Source organism: Argentina anserina, chromosome 7, assembly GCF_933775445.1.
Source record: "Argentina anserina chromosome 7, drPotAnse1.1, whole genome shotgun sequence".
Classification (NCBI taxonomy): Eukaryota; Viridiplantae; Streptophyta; class Magnoliopsida; order Rosales; family Rosaceae; genus Argentina; species Argentina anserina.
Genome location: NC_065878.1, coordinates 9813116 through 9831862, shown reverse-complemented (window position 1 = coordinate 9831862; position 18747 = coordinate 9813116). Strand labels below are relative to the sequence as shown.

At 39.3% G+C, this 18747-nt stretch overlaps 2 protein-coding genes and 1 pseudogene across 2 annotated transcripts in view; 2 read left to right on the top strand and 1 right to left on the bottom strand.

The window, feature by feature from the left end:
• Window positions 1–8520: 8520 nt before the first annotated feature.
• On the top strand, window positions 8521–11802 carry LOC126803275 (phosphatidylinositol N-acetylglucosaminyltransferase subunit P). Its single transcript, XM_050531065.1, has 5 exons — window positions 8521–8723; window positions 8812–9000; window positions 9115–9187; window positions 10814–10932; window positions 11015–11802. The coding sequence occupies exons 2-5, from the start codon at window positions 8826–8828 to the stop codon at window positions 11125–11127; spliced, it is 480 nt and encodes a 159-aa protein (XP_050387022.1). The 5' UTR covers window positions 8521–8723; window positions 8812–8825; the 3' UTR covers window positions 11128–11802.
• Window positions 11803–15692: 3890 nt separating this feature from the next.
• LOC126803274 (haloacid dehalogenase-like hydrolase domain-containing protein Sgpp) lies at window positions 15693–17858 on the top strand (annotated as a pseudogene).
• Window positions 17859–18646: 788 nt separating this feature from the next.
• The window catches only part of LOC126803270 (phragmoplastin DRP1E-like), a 40830-nt gene continuing 40729 nt past the window's right edge, over window positions 18647–18747 (bottom strand). The window contains exon 16 of the mRNA XM_050531059.1: window positions 18647–18687. Within this exon, the coding sequence (XP_050387016.1) occupies window positions 18661–18687 (27 nt within the window). The 3' untranslated portion in view covers window positions 18647–18660. The remainder of the gene's footprint in view (window positions 18688–18747) is intronic.

The following is an 18747-nucleotide window of genomic DNA, read 5'->3' as shown; positions in this document are numbered from 1 at the left end:
TCAAAATATTATAATTTACCATTATTATTTGAGTTGATATAATTTTGGAGTTATTAAGAACATAAATTTTTCGTCTCACGTCTCATCCTACTATTATGAAACGGGACGGGATCGGGATTTCCGTTTTTTATACCCACCCCTAATTTGGGCAATGGGCCAGCCTATTGAGCTTTTCATTAAAGCCCAACACGGTTTGGCTCATTTCTCTTTAGACATATTTATTTCGGGTCTTGCACAACTTTGCCACTCATGGCTCTAGTTTTGGAAGCATCCAATGTAGAGTACCCAATTGATGGCCTAGGCTTGAGTTGGGTGTTTTTATGATTCTAGGATCACTGAAGTTTTATTTTACCTTGTTTGCATTTACTTCTAGTTATGTCTGCTTGTTTTGGACGTTTTTGTTTTATTCAGACTTTTGGTTTGTTTAATAAGCGCTTCATGCACCATTATTTGCTTAGTGTAGCTTACATTTGGAGTGGTTCTGTCACTTCATTTGTTTGGTCATTGTGGCCGTGCATGGCTATTTCCAAATGAAGTTATTCATTCCCCTAAAAAAAATACAGTTAAGAAATCACTCTTCTAATTTCATTTTGGACCAGTGGTATAGCACATTTGTAGAGACACTATAATGCATGGACAAAATTGATTTTTTTTTCTTCTTCCTCTTATGCAAACATGTGTACCTCTCCTTTAAAAAAAAATGTGTACCTCTAAATACAAGTATATAAGCATGTTTCTTGGTTCCAAGACTTCTTCAAATATTTGTTTGGTTGTGATTGGATTCTACATCATCAATTTTCATGAGAACATTTGTCGAATGTAGAAGGTTAAACTATGTGACACTTTTCACAGCCATTCACAACTACATCTCTCATTCTTGAGTTATAAACGTGTCCAAGTCCCTCTCTTCACTTTGGCTTCTTATTCTTCGATTCTATATTCTCTCTTAAGCTGCATGAAATTAAGTAAGGGTGCGCAGAAACGAAGTATATATATATATATATAGATATATATAGAAGCGTGTACTTGTTAGAAGCGAAGATATAATAATATAATTAATAAATATATAATTTCATATGTGGTCCGGGAGAATTACTATTCTACCCTTGTATGTGTCTTAGCCTAATAGGTTTTCTGTTAGGAGATAGATTAGCATCTCCGTAATAGATTAGGACTCCGAATCCTACGGGATTGTGGTTTTGTAATGCCTATATATAGGCCCCCATATCATTCAATAATACACAATTTTTCATCCTGAAACACGTTATCAGCACGTTGCTCTAAAACCCTGAACTTTTAGAGCCCTATTTTTTTTTTCTCTCTCTCTCCTCCGCCGGCCGCCGTCGATTCCAAGCTCCGGCATCTCCTCGCCGGCGCACCTCCTGCAGCCGCCGCATCGCTGCCGCCGCACCGCAGCCCCCCCCCCCCCGCAGCCCCTGCCCGCAGCCCCTGCCCGCAAGCCCTGCACGCAGCCCCGCAACCCCTGCGCGCAGCCCCTGCATGCTGCCCCTGCAGCCCCGCGCGCAGCCCCTGCGTGCTGCCCCCGCAGCCCCGCGCGCAGCCCCTGCGTGCTGCCCCCGCAGCCCCGCGCGCAGCCCCTGCGTGCTGCCCCCGCAGCCCCGCGCGCAGCCCCTGCATGCTACCCACGCAGCCCCGCACGCTGCCCTGCCCTGCAGCCCCCGCAACGCAGCCCTGCACGCACGCACGCTGCCCCGCACGCAGCCCTGCACGCACCCCTGCAGTCCCCCCTGCTGCCCCTGCACGCAGCCTCCGCAGCCCCGCAGGGTATCCTCCACATTCGCTCCGCAAAAACATCTTTTTGCCCCGAAAATCCCCGCATCAGAGGATTCAAAATTGCTCCTCCCGCATATATACGCAATGAACGCGAACTGCACAAGCAAACTCTTCGCTCAAGAGAAGCTACTCCCGTCTTCTCTACCCTTTTGGGCCTTTAAACTATTTCTCTTTTTTCCTTTTTATTTTCCTATTGCTTATTAAATCGTTTAATTTGCACGTTTTCGTTTTCTAACTATGTTTCACGTGCTTGCATAGGAAAAGTGATCACTCGTCGTACTATGGTGATGACATTCATGCCGAGATGGATGATACTTTTGTCATCTACATACGATTTTGATCGTACCCTCCCAAGATTTTATGTCATCGGACGAAGATCGAAAAGGAATTCAACAAGCAACTTCATGCATGACGATCGATTTGCAGAGCAATTTACTTATATGCGGTCTATTTGGCAGACCAACAAGTATGTTTTTCTTAAAGTTGCTGCTTTTGAAGATATATATATAAATTATCGGGTGCTATTAGCTTTTTTCATGTCTTCTTTTCCGGCCTTTCTTATAACGCCGATGAGACCAAAGAGGGATATGATTCCCCTCTTGGTCGACGTTTTTCGTGTGACGGTCCTGGGGGAGTCACGTTATTATTTAAAAAGGAAGATATCGATTTCGTGTGGTTGCCTGAGTGCACCGCTGTTTTGGGTGCGATCATGAGAATCGCCGATATGCATCGATTATTTTGTGACCATATACATCACAACCCTTCTAATTCCGGTTACATACTTGAATATTTCGATTATTCGAAACCTATACAACCCTCGTTTCTTATGGATGCGTCGCCATCGCGACTGTTATTTGAATGTTTGAGTTTTCTTAAACTCATGCGTATAAACGATAATCCCAAGGTCTACGTACTCATTTCTTTGAGTTGATTCATTACTCTGATGCAGCACTATTTGCTGACAAAAGATCCCAAAAATAAAGAATTCTATGGGACACACTTAAAGTGATTTAATGAACGTCTATGACGTTGTATTATCAGAGTTGACCTTGATGCATACTCCACATCTAAGAAACGCATGCCCTTTTTGGCACCTGTATCTATTTCTTGAGGGAATTTTGGAGATGGAAAAGTAACATTCTTCCATTCTCAAGTAAGCAAACATTTTTGAGCCTCAGGCTAAGGCTCCGCCCAATCCGATATGCAAGATTTTGTTGCTACGGACTTTTGATTAGTCACTCTATTTTGACTATGTCTTCTGCTTACTATTTTTCAAGTATGACGTTGGCATTGCCATGTTTCTTGTTCGACTTTAGCTTAAGTCGTCTATTGGAATTGGAAGTTTGGTTGTGTTGTATTAAATATTGGCATATTCTATAAAAATTCTCGTCTTTCTTGGACTCGTGAGAATTTTATTTGCCTTGGCTTAGCATGCATGGTCAACGTTTGCAACTCACGTGGTTTTTAAATTGGCCGCTTTTGGGTTACATGGGACCCCAATAGCACTACATTGTGATTTTGGACTTTGAAATTTGGAAAACGGACCTCGGAACGTCAAAATTGACGTCGTTTTTCCCGGTTATTGTTCCGGCGTTTCCGGAACGTTTTTTTACGTTTTACCGGCGTATTCGCCGCCTTCCGGCCATATTCCGGCGTTTCCGGCACCGCCATCCTGTTCCGGACGGCTTTCCCTGTCGGACCTGAAGTTACGGCCTCCATAGCGGCCGGCTCCGGCCGCCGCCGGCCAGTTTTCCGGCACTCGGTGCCGCCGGCTTCCGACGAGTTTTTCCGACGATTTTTTTCCGTCGTTTCTCGTCATGTTTTCCGCATATTTCAGCAGTTCTTGCTACCAAGTTTTCCCAGTCCAAATTTCAGCCGGTTTTGAGTTATATTGACATGGTTTTCCGGTTAATTTTCCGGTTTTCTCCAAGTCGTTTCATAGCTCAAATGATTTTATTATTATTGGTGACCACCCGCACCAATTGGATGGTTTTTACAACCCAGATCGTTTGGTATTCAACTGCTCCAATACCATGTTTTTCCAACTCTTGAGTTGAAGAATGTAGTTCTATTGCCATGTGATACATTCGATGGGATTGCCATTTGTTTCAATCCCCTCTCTTACAATATCCTACGGCGTATTGTGTAGAGAAGTTCACCGCGTTGTTGACTCTCTTAATCTTCATTTTGAGAATGTCCCGCCGTGAAATCGAGTGTCTTGCTAATTGCTTAACCACCCACACTGTCCTACGGCGCAGGTAGTTGTTTTACGGATCTCGTGCGGAGATTGTGTTGTATATCTTCGTGCCTTGCTAAGTTTTAAAGGCCATACATGCCAATGATGGATTTCCATCTTGATATTTGTGTTAAGAATGGAGAGGAAAAAATCTGTCAGATTTCATTGACAGTATCTTTTTCAAGCTTCGACAGTAGCTTTGTTAGCATGCAGACATCGTTTTGCTTGCGTGCAGCAGTAGCTTTATGTAACTCAAGATTCTTTGAATCATGGGTTCGGTTTTACTGTCTTCTCGGTTTTGACATGATCGTTTTTTGGTCATTTTGAACAAGATATGATGATTCGAGTTCTTTGAAATTCACATTATCATCTATTTTTCATGTTCACGAAGCGATTGGAGGACCACCTCACCCATGCTCCACATGGTGAGGCCGAGCCTATCCGTGCCATGCACGGTGAGGCCGAGCCTGCCTATTTAGGCGGCTCCATGGCATTAAGGCCGTTGGTGGCGGCATCCCCTCCTTCACAGGAGCTTTGTGATGCCTCCCGTGTTTTCTAATGCCTCCATGGTAATCTCTGATGCCCATCGCTCATTTTGCAAAGCTTGTTCTTTTGCTAGATTTCAAGGAAGTCCTTATTTGCTAAGGCTCCAACCGAGAACATTCCATTCTTACAAAGTATTTAAGGTGACATTAGTGGACCCTATCCAATCGAATACGGACATTTTTCGGTATTTTTATGGCATAGGTTAAGAGCATCGACGCGTTGGTCACACGTCGCTTTGCTTTCCACAAGAAACGCTGCATTCGCTAAAGTTTTTAGCTATGATCATCATCCTAAGGGCTCACCACCCTTCCTATCCTCTTAAATCTATTTGAATGGATACCATTGGAGAGTTCACCCCCACGACTTTGATGATTTCGTTTTACATGTCTACTGGGATCGTCGTTGAACATATTATTCCTCATGTTCATTCACTGCACGATCTAGCAGAGCTCGGACTTGGTTATGGGTACTAACCTGCCGATTTTTGCAAGGAGATATGTAATGATGTTGCATGCAGCGACACTTATTCGTTTCAGACCCACAACTTGCCAAGTGTTTAGTGCGTACCAGATGGTCACTGGATACGATCCCGACGTTCTTTTCACTAACGCCTATTTGGTTAAAGTTATTTATGTGCCTCTATTGTAGTTATCTCAATGGGTCTACTTGAAACGATTAAGTATTCTGGTTGGTTATGATTTATGAATCACCAACACTTGTCCGCTATTTCCAATCTACAACCGTTGATCTCTATCCTGCGATATTAGCAGACGGTCACTTTGATGAGACATACTTCCCGTCGTTAGGGGGAGATATGGAATGCTCCCATTCTGGTTTTAACGCCAGGAATTGACGTGGTGTGGCACTATGTCTTATTAAGATCCCGCACTACTCAAAGTGAGCAAATGTGCAACGCATTATCGACATCCAGAAAGTCAAAGATTCGATGCCCAATGACTTTACCGATATTGCGAAAGTGACGAGATCGCACATAAATGCTGTGATGTGCCGGTAAGGTTGGGACTCTCAGAATATGAGAGAATTTCATATGACCTGGTCCTAGCACCGTTGGCACCATCCCTGACAGTGGGAAGGAAGCCGGCGATGGCACCATCGTACGCTGTGGTGTTGTCGGCGCCCGTGGCATTGCACCACAAAACAAGGGCGGCAAACGCAAAGATGGACTAGTAAGGGTCATAGCTTCGGTCTTGGCTCCTGCCTAGATGAGGGGGAGACCATTATTCTCTAGAATCAAAACTAGAAAGAAGCGAAGTGCGTAGGCACAAGTATTTCGCCCATCATCAAGAGATATTCTCTAAACATGTGTATCAACTAAGTTTCTGTGGGACGCTACAGACTCCTTTTGTTGATGTTAGAGAAGAATAGAAATCTCACGAATTGATCGTATACAGCGCGCGCGTGTGTTTAATGGATTGATCTCCCATGATTGATGATGTATTCGCTTATGCTCTTATTCCGTTGTAAAGCATCAACGATGAGCAACTTGACCGAAGTGGAAAGAATCAATACAGGCTGAACTAGACTTGTTATGTTGGTCGTTGTTCGTAAGTGTAATGAGAAAGATGAAGTCATGCCATATATGCAGGACTTATGGCGCAAAGATTGTCTCATTATCCTAGTATTGACTACGATGAGTTATATTATCTCGTTATTGACATAATTGCTTTCCGCTACTTGATCAGTAGTAGTGTCCATGAAAACTGATTTGCAGCATATGATAGTGGTCATAGAATATCTGTAAAGGGATCTTGACGCAGATATGAGAGTGCCCGAGGGACTTTAAATGCCTCCAGACCACGGAGAGCTTATGTAATCAGATTGCGACGTTCGAGAGAACGTAGTACAATCGGTTGCAAGAACTCATACCCATATGTGTTCATATGAAGCTAATTCTTAATTCTCTATTCCGTCTAAGTATAGATGATGAAGACATTCAATGAGCTATACATTCATACATGTTAGTGTTGTTGGGACACTATTGCTTTCATTATGACGTGATTAGCTATGCGCCTATGCATTGTCATTGGACTTGCATTGCTTCTTTGACATGGGTTTAGTTCTACACTTAGTGAACCAACACAAATCCTATCCACACCAACACCGCCAGCAGCTCCAGCAACATCAACGTACGCCTTGGTGTAGCAGTCGACACTGGTAGCGTAGAGGATGCGTACGGTTCCGTCTTGGACCAAAATCAGTCCTTCATTGGTCCATTCCCCCATTCTTTTCGCGAAAGACACATTAAATGTGACAAATCAGAATCTGTCCAGTTTCGTAGGTCAACTTCAACGAGACCTACAAGACAGCTCGCTCGATGAAATATGGTAAAATTGGTACCGTTGGAAAGGCCTATGTGTCTACTTTCCATGGACATCAACCATTCGTTCATAGCTATCATATTGAGTGAGTTATGACCGTTTTAGCAAAGTAGGACAGTCCTGTCCGGAAATTTGCAAGTCAGTCAACTTCGACAGAGCATTGTGAACAGCTCCGATCGGATGAGGTTGTGAACCTTATGTCACTGGAAAGACACGGGTGTCTAATTTTCAGAACATTTTACGGTTCGCTGATACCTACTTTGACGAAGAAGTTATGGCCGTTTAAGTGAGTGAAGGTCATTCTACCCGAGAATTTGATTTTCATTGCAAACTCTTGTTTTGAGTTGTTATGCAATCTTGTTTCCTAAGATCTAAGTTTGGCTAAGTATAGCATGGATGATCTAAGGATGTGTGGCTAGATTAATGATTAATCATTAGCCCAAGACTACGTTTGAGAAGCATGTAATGAACGTTGTATACGTTGTTCTTTGTACTCCATGATTATGGCACTAATCAGGGGGAGTTGTTTCGTAGACTTCAGGGGGAGTCTAGCTCACATGATGCTATCAAATGTAGACGGTGCGTTGTGCTCTTTTTCCCTTCGATCAAGCTTTTGTTTTACCCAAGAGGTTTTTGTTTTGCTTGACAAGGTTTTTACCGAGGCAACGATGTGTGCACCATGCAACCTAGGCATGCGACACAAGGGGGAGTGGTCCGGGAGAATTACTATTCTACCCTTGTATGTGTCTTAGCCTAATAGGTTTTCTGTTAGGAGATAGATTAGCATCTCCGTAATAGATTAGGACTCCGAATCCTACGGGATTGTGGTTTTGTAATGCCTATATATAGGCCCCCATATCATTCAATAATACACAATTTTTCATCCTAAAACAATATGACGTTAATTTCTATATATTAACATTATTGCTTTTTTTATTAGATTAATTTCTTAACTACAGAAAAACATTAGGAGCAACAACATGATTTTTTTTGGGTATAGGCTAGGAATACGTGAATAACTTTATAGGTTAGAGATATGTGGATAATTAAAAGAGGATATAAATTTAGATAAATTTTCAGTGCTACCATAGTACCACGTGACAATACTTAATGGTAAATCATTCTAATCATAATTTAATATGCAAGAATAATTAGAAAAATTATATTTAATTTTTTTTTTCAAAATTCATTTTGGGTTTCTTTCTAAAACCTTAAACCATAAACCCTACATTCTACACCAGTATACTAAACACTAAATTCTAAACCCGAAATTCTAGTTTAAAATCATCAATACATATGAAAGTGATTTCACAAATAATAAATATATGTTAAATTATTTTAGTGTAATAATTTTACGTGTCAAAATATAACAGGCAAAAATGACCACTATATATTGACACGTGATACTAAAGTACCATATAAAAATTTATCTTAAATTTGCCTAACCTCCAAAATTAATGTGCTACACTGCTACCTAATGGTTATCTTCTAAAAAAACAAAATATATCGATAATAATTAATACTGATAATTTATGTTTGTTCCTCTCTCATTCCTCTTACAAGGTCTTTCTTTCGCACCCAACTCTGTAATATCATCAATTCATACTCGATTTTTCATCTCTCGCACAACCACAATACAACTTTGCTAGAATCACAAATCAGCTATTTTTTTTCTCGAATGGACAGATTCCTGGAGTGCGATTGGAATTGGAGGGATTGAGTTCGAAGACGACGAGATCAACGGGCTATCTTCCGGTGAGATACTCTCTCGCATCAATCTCGCTACTCGATTTCCTTTTTCTGGATTGGTGAGCACTTTGCATACCAAATTTGCATTCTCGTTCTTGCTGGGTAAATTATTGCATGTGGATTCTCAATCCTGTATTGGAATTCCAGAAACATATTAGGGGATGGAAGAGTCATACTCTGTCTGCAGTCCCAGGAGAATTCTGAGTGTGTCAAAGAAAAGGAGGGAGGCAACTGTGTCCTTTGCAGATCCTGATATTAAGGCTTCTGGGTTTCATGGCCCCAAACCTGCCGAGGTCTATGGCTTTGTGGGTTCTATCACCACTGTTGTGGCTACAGGTCCATTTCTCAAGTTTATGGTTTTCTGTGTTTTCTTGGTTTTAGTTTGGGTAGCAACTATTGTGTTTGGTTTTTTTTTATTTTTTTGATATGAGTTTTTTGTGTTTTGAGCAGTTATTCTGTTGGTTTGGGCATACGTGCCCGAGTCTTGGCTACATTGGATTGGAATCTTTTACTACCCCAGCAGGTCAGTTTCGTTCGTTTCCTTCATCTGTTTTTGGGTTTTACTTGATACTATGATGTTCCTGTTTCTTTCTTTGATTTTAATTCTATAGTACTCGTAAGTACTTAAACGAACATACATAATGTACTGAAGTCTAGGATTCGGATTATGACGCAGTTAATGATGCATATTGTCTTCCTTTCATCTTTAGCTCAGGCCAATAAGACATAGATGAAGGTTGTTCAAACTCAATTGTTATGAGCAACAAAATTGTCGTCTATTTACTGACTACACTGACAAGAGCTTGCATACACTACATGAATCATTAGAGCTCATGCTCTGCAGATTCTCTGGCCTGACCCGAATTATGTTAAAGATTTTGTGCACTTTAGGTAAGAGCAGGAAGCTTTGTATGTACCAAGCATAGTGGTGCGTGTTCAAGTTAGAAACTGCTGTATCAAATAAGTGGTTCACTTGTAATCTGGTCGAAGCATCTGTTGGGGCTTATTGACTTCTTGTTGTTGCTCTGGTAAGGTGTTGGGATCAGGAACTGTGGCATTAGATCAAGCTTCACATCAAGTGGAACTCGGACTCAGAAAAATTTATTCATTATGGTGATGCATGCCTTCTGATTTTGGACGAATCAGCTGCAGAGAACATATTTGACAAATTTAGACCCCCCGCTTACAAAGACGTGCTTCTTTATGGTCAAATTTTATTTGCTTTGAAGACTTTTTGATTCTGAAGTGTCTGCAACCAATTTATATGACTTATCAATATCCTTGTTGGTAGCCTGATAGCTGGTATTGGAAAAAGGTGAGATATAGGATACTGCTGTCCAATAGCATTTGGATGAACCATCAATTATTAGAGCTTTGCAGGACCAACCTGACCAGGGTGTTGAATCAAAGGAGTGTGCAGTTTCTTGTTTTGTTCAGTGGTATTGGTTAGCTGGATTAATGTTCAGATATACTGGCTGCTTTGAGGACTGGTTGTTCATGAGGGTAAGTGCGGGAATTCAGACTGCACTGGCAGTGCGGCTTATTGCAAGATGCATCTTATGGAGACTGCATTCGAGGCTGCATGTTTTGTTGTCATCGGGGTGCAGAAAAAATTATGTATCTTGAGGCACAGCAGAAAAATGGCCTTACTGAATTTTTGGCATCGACCCACACTGCCATCCATTGTCTGTGAATGTAGGTCAGCAATAATTTCAACTATAGGTGGTGGAACTTGCTGGCTTTTACTGGACTGCGAGGGCCAACCTGAACATTGCTCGATATAGTTGAGAAAATTTGGAAGTTATCTGCTCATGTAGTTATCTGGATCAATTTTTTTGTCTCTTCAACCTTGTGTCTACCCAAGTCAGATAGATTAGTTGAAAAATATAAGATTTGTAGACTCATAGTTATATACAACTAGTATCACAACCAGCATTACTCTGCTGATATAATTATTATGTAGACTCATTAGATATACAACTATCATCTTATCTCATTGATATTCCGCGCCATTAATGTTTTCATAACGATTGATGTGGAAGTATACTTTTTGTCTCCAACCAACTCACTATGTGATTTCTGATTTGCATTTCTGTGTGACTTCTCACACTTTGGCTTATTATTGAGATTCATGGCGTTTTGTTTTCAGGTATTGGGCATTGGCCGTGCCAGCTTACGCAATGATGACAGTGGTTCTGGCCTTGGTATTTTATTGTGGCCTCAACTTTATGTCCACCCCTCCCCCATCCTCCATATATACAGTATATGGTGAGTGGTAATTGTCTTTTTTATCTGAATAAAGTTTTGAGTCTTTGTTTCAGGTAATCAACTCATTTGAATTCTTATGCAGATGAGTTTAGTAGGGATCCTGCAAGCTCTGGCCAAATGACTGGTGATGATCAACCCATTGAACCCATATCTGATATCAGTATTGACAGAATCAATCATGCCATGTTTAAATAACACAAAACAGCCTTTGAGCACTGCCGGACTTGTACCCATCTGAGTTCTTCGAATGGTAGCTAGTCTCGAAATTAGTTAATAGGTTTGACTGAGCAGGAAGAAATCGTTTGATAGATACAAATGCCAAGTAGCATGGGGGTACAAAGAGAGCAAGAAGTGTATTCAGCAATACAAAGAGGGCAAGAAGCATTATCAGCAAAATTCAGAGAGCTTGAAGCAAAGAGGGAAAGAAAGAAAGAAAGAAAGAAAGAAGAAAGAAAGAAGGAAAGAAGCATGGCCAAAGAGAGCAACGGGCATCATCAGTATTACGAAGAGAAATAGCAAGTATTATCAGCAATAAGCTTCTGAACCAGATTTTGGTTGTATGTAATCACCCTTCCAAAATTAATGAGGCACGGAAGAGATGTTGCATTTTTTGGAGAACCGTAAAGCTCTCGACTTAAGAAAATGTAGTATGTAGTTTGTGCTGTGTAAACCCAGAGGCTTGGTGGTTGCCAAGTGTTCTAGTTCTGCTTCTTAGTTGGTGTTTTTAGGCTCCTTGTTTTTGCTAGGTGCATGTGTTCTTTATTATTTAGAACTCGCTGGCGTCCCCTTGCTGGATTCAAGCTCGTCTTTATAAAATTAGAACCCAAGAAAATAATGTATGACATTATTAATTTGATTGAAATTATGACATTCTTTTAGACTAGTAAACAAGAAAAATTGAGAACATCTGAGTTTTTTTGTTTCTGCATGTTTAGGTCAACTGTTTTTCTCCCCTGTAAGCCTTCCCACAACATTGAAGTCCTTAGTGCCCTACGACATTACATCTTCGTGTGATTACAAAATAGTGAATTTACCTTCCAGAAAGGTCTCTATTAAGGCCAAAAACAGTGCCAAAAAAACTAAATGCAGACAAGTTTTGCTGGCGATTGCTGCTCGAGTTGTCAACTTCTTGAACTTGAGTGAGCACTTTACACCATCATTCTGAACAATTCTCGACTGTTTTATTGTGATATCACAACTTTGATTAAATCAAATCCATTGACATAGTCCATGAAATGTACTTCCGTCTTTGACACTTCTGGACCGGTTGAGTTCCGTACTTAACATCAGTACTACATATCCAAGATCTTAGTTCAGTCTAACTTTTAAGCTCCAGTTTCTCCTTTATCGCTTCATAAAGTACATGAAAAATGTTGCAATATATTTACATAACTGCTTTTGGTCTCTGTGAACAAACAATTTGCCTTCTACAACTGGAATGTGGGCGTTTCAAGCTGAGCCAAACCAGGAAATCTCCGACAGAGGTTATTTTTAAGATGTGTTAAATACTTGTGACACCTTATACTTTAGGTGTAAAAACAGTTTTGTCCTTATACTTTCAAATTTAATCTGTATATCTTTTAACTCTTATTTTTTAACAGTTTTGTCCATTCTGTTAGTTGACCGTTAAAAAATTCCGTTAAGCCGTTAAAATGTCTAGAATACCCCAAATTCAAATCATATTTTTTTCTTTTTTTCTTATGCCTTTTTTATTTTCTTTTTTGGTCTTTCTTTTTGTTTTTCTTGTTTTTAAATTTCATTCATCATATGTGCTATCAAATACATATAATTGTAATCAACACAAATTATCAAATTAATTGTAAACATCTTATAATCAATTGGATAATGCCTAAAATGAGATGTGAGTGTTAGTACTCAAATCCAGTTATAAACTTCTTTTATATTATGATGCTCTACAAACATATTTTGATTAATTTCTATAATGCTAAGACAAAAAAGACTTCTACTATCATATCCATACTTTGATGCAAAAATAGTTTCAAATTATTTATTCCCAACTTGATGTTAAGCAATTGTCATTAATTCTCCTCTTGTTTACAATTAATTTGATAATTTATGTTGATTACAATTATATATATTGGATAGCACATATGATGAATTAAATTTAAAACCAAGAAAAACCAAAAGAGAAAATAAAAAAGGCATGAGAAAAGAAAGAAAAAAAAATCTCATTTGAATTGGGGGTATTCTAGGTATTTTAACGGCTTAATGAAATTTTTTGACAGTCAACTAACGGAATTAACTAAACTGTTAAAAAAAAGGACAAAACTGTTAAAAAATAAGAGTTAAAGGATATACAAGTTTAATTTGAAAGTAAAATGACAAAACTGTTAAAAAATAAGAGTTAAAGGATATACAGATTAAATTTGAAAGTAGAAGGATAAAACTGTTTTTACACCTAAAGTATAGGGTGTCACAAGTATTTAATCCTTTTAAGATTATAAGGTATGGGGCACCATAGGTGGTCAGGGTCTGAACTTGTTCCTGAAGATCCAGAGGTATAATGCAAGTTATGCAACAATCCAGAGTATAATGTGACACTGAGGCAAATTATAAAGATAATATTCGGCGGCGATCTCCAATCCATTATAACGGTACTAAGGCAATACATAGTTCCAGAACAAGAACAAATCAGCAGTTCAGCACTGAGATTATAAACCCTGCTGGGGTAATTCACTCCCAGAAGGCACACAATTTTGTTAAAAGATATATTTCAATATAGTGTATAGTAATACATCTCAGGAATACAAAAGGTGCATAAGCTCATACCTTATGCCTCCTGAGTATATTTACTTTTTCAGAAAGAAAAAAAAACTTTACATGTGAAATGCGGGCAACTGTTTTTGACACAACTTGTTCACCAATTAAGCAGGAAAATATAAATACCTAATTTACGGTTGTTTATCGTCAAAGCATGATTAGGAGGTTAATGCAGCACTTGATGCATTTAGCCAGCTCCTATATGTCATCTCGGTTGCGAAATAGATCTTCACAATGGCATAGCAATCTGAAAACTCAGCGCCTATAAGGGCAAGCATTTGCAAGCTCTAGATTTGCAGCTTCTCACAAACCACCAGCTTAGTGTTCACAGTGGCTTCTCATTCTTGGGAATGGAGAATTATGGATATTGATCGTTACTTTCATCCAGCAGCAACCAATAACCGAACTTAGAAAATGATCTATCAAGTTGTGACTTGACGGGTTTCTTGGATGGTTTCCTGACTTTGGATCCTGGTCATTTGGGCATTCAGCAGTTCATGCACTCTTCTTTTCAACTGCAGTGCAAAAAACGCTAATCACTAAATTTAAAATTACATAAATTGTGCTTTCCTTAATGCGTAATATGTAACTGTAATAGTAAGCAACAAGTTTGTTCAAGACGGCAAAAGGGAGAGCATTTTGGATTCACAAGGTGCCAATCAGGGGTTCTGAATTTTCATAACTGCCTCGTAGAGTAACATATAAAGGCAGCACAAACTGAGTTTATCAGATAGCTTCAACACTGATAGTAGATATCAAGCTGATGGCCCTTTTATAATAAAGGCACTGACTACGATAGACTGACAAACAGTAAAATCATAATAGTAAAGATTACCTCTGGGAGCCCTACTTCATTTTTTACTGAAACAGGAAGAGCTCCCTCAGGGCCCATTTTCAGGTACCTTTCCAGGTTAAAATCATTATCATCACCAGTATCAGTAGCAAACAGCACCGGAGACTTTTGCTACAGATCACATTTCAACACAACATCAAGCCACAGATGGTTACCAAATTAATGAGGCATATAATTAAATGAATTATTTCAAAATCATTTTGGAGGAACGGAAAGTCAAATATTATAGTTCCCTGTGTCGCAATGTAATAAATACAAGCATCCCACATCCCACATCAGTCATGAACTAAAACGAACAGCAACAATAAAGCATACCAAATATTATAACATAATGGATTAAGCTGTAAAATATCAGCATAATTACGATCTTGTATTGGATTCAACAGTAGTATATAAAACCACACAATACCTGATCAGAAGGTGAGGTTCCACATTCTCCAGAAAGATCATGGACATACAGTACTGCAGTTGGCAGAAGTGAAAGGACAGCAAGTGTCAATTTTTCCAAATTATTTCTGTCCTATGAAATGCAGAGAAGATTGGCAACGCTGGATCAAGAACAAAATATATCAAAATAGCATTAAAGACCGATGTATCTTAAAATGTAGACTTGGTCACCAGTAATATAAACTACTGCGAGTTGCAATTACATTTTGTTGGTGCAATTCTCTTAGCCTTCCTTAGTGCTGAATACTGAATGTCAACAGCTGGCATTACCATTGGTAGCTTTTGAAATGCACCAATACCTTCCGAGTATTTCTGGGGTTTTTTCCTAGATTTAGAAAATTGAGACACAATATCACCATGTCTTCCTTCCAATAGTATGGTATCAAGAAATATTAACAACAGACAAATGCAAAAGGCATGCAATGCACAACAAAGTTAAAACAAGCTGATATAATAAAGCTTATTTAAATGTGAGAGAGATGTACTTCAATTTCTGTCAATCTAGATTATCAAAGTAACATGAATAATAACTGCACAACAACAAAAACCTATGAAGATCCAACAATTTCAAACTTGCCCAAGCTGTCAAGCCAACTTCAGGAACTTTAAGCCATTTCAATGCATATCAATTATAAGAATCGAACCACACTGCATGGTATACAACTGTCCTTTTGTAAAAGTAAATGAAATAGTGATATATCAACATTGAAGACTAGTAAGCAAAGCTGCTACCAATCCTCTATCCATAGTTGTATGCATTGTTTCAATCCACAGTTTCACCTATATTGCTGTGTACATGATGAATGACACCAGTAACGGGCCAAAACAACATAAATTGGTCCACTGCATCACCAATATGGCTGTAAGTATTTATGTTGCTACTGAACATGAAACAAAATCGATATCACAACCAAAAAGGAAAAAGCACCTCAGGTTTGCTTTCTTGCTTAATCTGGGCAGTGGGTCATAGCTTCCCTTGACAACTTCATATGTAGACGTCTGTAAACCCTTACAGAAGCACAGACCCGGATAACTTCTATCACTTGGTATCAAGTATTGTCCTGCATTTGTAATTCGTCCAGAACTCATATGAGCTATAAACCCAGTACCATAATCACCAAAAAGAAGCAATTTCTGACATCAAGTTCAAACCTTGGCCGCAAAAATCACGAACAATGCATTCTCAATGCCAACCCAAATAGAAAGTTTGGTGCTTTTTCAAATTCAGTAACATAAAAAAAAGGAAAGAGGATACATAGAGACAGGGAATGAGGCAAAAGTGCAAACCTTTGGAGATGGAGAGTACTAATCTGGTGTTTGGTGGGCTGTGCCATAGTTGGAAGAGACTGCAAGCCCTGCTCATCTCTTCTTCTTCTTCTTCTTCTGACGCACTTGGTTGGGTACAAAACAAAGGCCAAGTGAAAAAAAGAAATAAGCTTCCGAGGTTTTTGGAGTAGAGGTTTATCTTGAGCTTTGAGTTATGACCCGGTTTTGGTCTTTCAGTAAAAAACAGACCTAAAACCGACCCGGTTTGGAACAATAAGTAGCGAGTAGTGAGTGAGTAGTGACCAAGGTGAACAACCTCCAAGTACTAGGGAGCAAGTTATCTCATTCGGCATTTTTATAATGGTTGATCTGCGACTTGTATCTGCTCAGTCTATTCTTTCCCTCCAGCAGGCCTGCTACTTGACAAGAATTATCTTTCCATCTCTTTATTTTTTTCAATTGTTATTGTTCTAATGCTGGATCACCTCCCATTATGTTATGACAGAAAATGATCTTTAGCATTTGTAGCTCCCCTTGAAGCCATTCCATTTGATATAGATGGAACATTGTGTGATTCAGATCCGCTCAATTATTATGCTTTCCGGAAAATGCTTCAAGAAGTAAGATCTTGTCTCTCCCTCTCTCTCTCTCTCTCCATTATATATATCTCCCTCACACACATATAAACACACTTTTAGGTTTGCAAGCTGATACTATGGTGTGCAGGTAGGTTTTAATGGTGGGGTGCCGATCACTGAGGAATTTTTCATTGAGAATATCAGTGGGATGCATAATGAGGAGCTTTGTCATGTTCTCTTTCCCAATTGGGGTCTCCAAAGACCAAGAACGTTTTTTGAAGATAAGGACTGACATGTTTCGAAGGTAATTGTAGATACTTCCTTGCAGTATGGAGGATAAGTTTTACCATCTTATAAGGATTGACCACACCATCTTCCCCGATAAGGACTAGGGTGAGTATTCTATATTATTTGCACAATAAATGCTCAATCCATCTCGGTTTCTCTTTTCCAAAGACACACATTTTGACATGTTTAATCGAGTGGTTCTATGCAGATTGGCATCTGAACAGTTAGAGCCTATGAAGGGTTTACATATGCTGCGAGAATGGATTGAATACCAAGGCTTGAAACGGGCTGCAGTGACAAATGCACCAAGACCAAATGGCGAGCTATTAGTATCAGCACTGTTTCTTTGAAGTTGTTATTGCAAATGAATGTGAACGAGCAAAACCATTTCCTGACCCTAACTTGAAAGCTCTTCAAGCACTTAATGTCTCACACAAACATGCTTTCGTCTTTGAGGTTTGCATCCTATGACTGTGCTTTGCATCCACATCTCTATATCATAATGTAAAACTTTGTATAAGTATGCACTCATTGTTTTGTATTTGCTTGTGAAGGATTCTGTCTCTGGGGTAAAAGCTGGAATGCCGGTGGTGGGTCTTGGCACACGGAACCCTGAAAGTTTACTGCTAGATGCTGGAGCTTCTTTTGTTATTCAAGATTTTGGTGACAAAAAATTGTGGGAAGCACTGAAAGAGTTGGAGAATAGAGCTTGAAGTTTGAAACAGTAAAGTAAACAATAGACGAATCCACAGTAAATTTTTAGTTTGAAGTTTGAACTATGCTTTTGTACATCCTGATTGTACATGCATTGTATTCTTTTTTGGTTACATCGTAGGGTACGGAACGTCGAGTCCTTGACCTATGAAAATGTAATCCACTCTGAAATTAAGGTAAAAGTATTACATAGTACTCAGTTTGTGAATATATGTTCCTTCATATTCCGGAATGGCAGAATAGTTGACCAACTTCATATTCCTCCTGACATTGTGTAGCAAATTTACCAAGGGATGGAGCAAGTGGAGCAACCCCGCGATGCCGACATGGAGTGATATTTGACAAATATTTCATACATGAATTCAATTAATGCATCCATTTGGGTTTCATTGAAATTTCAATTCTTAAACCAAGTTAAATATCACTTGGATAGTTCCTAATTCCTATTCATACAAGTTGCAACCATGAAATCCAGAAATCGGAACAAGTTTGCCAACACTGAATTTTCCGTGGCAAGCACAAGAAATTTGGGAATACCAAGCAATGCAACATTTAGCTATGTGCAAGAAAAGGGTGGAAATGGATGAAGCAAGTACATAAGCTATGCAACATCAACCTGATAATACTATGAAAGAGTACATCACATACGTTTGACAGATATACAAAAGATCAATACACAGCAAACATAATCAGACAATTAATTAAAAGTACACCACCCCATTCCAAAGCCTCAGAACTTGGGTCAACAACATAATCAGATGAAAAGAAAAACCTCTGTAGCAGAAACTACAGAAACTAGTCTCAGCGGACCCATGATACAGAGTCCACCTCATCGCTAGCTGACTTGTATAAAAAGAGGCCATATATATGCAACTGTCATTTGTTTTC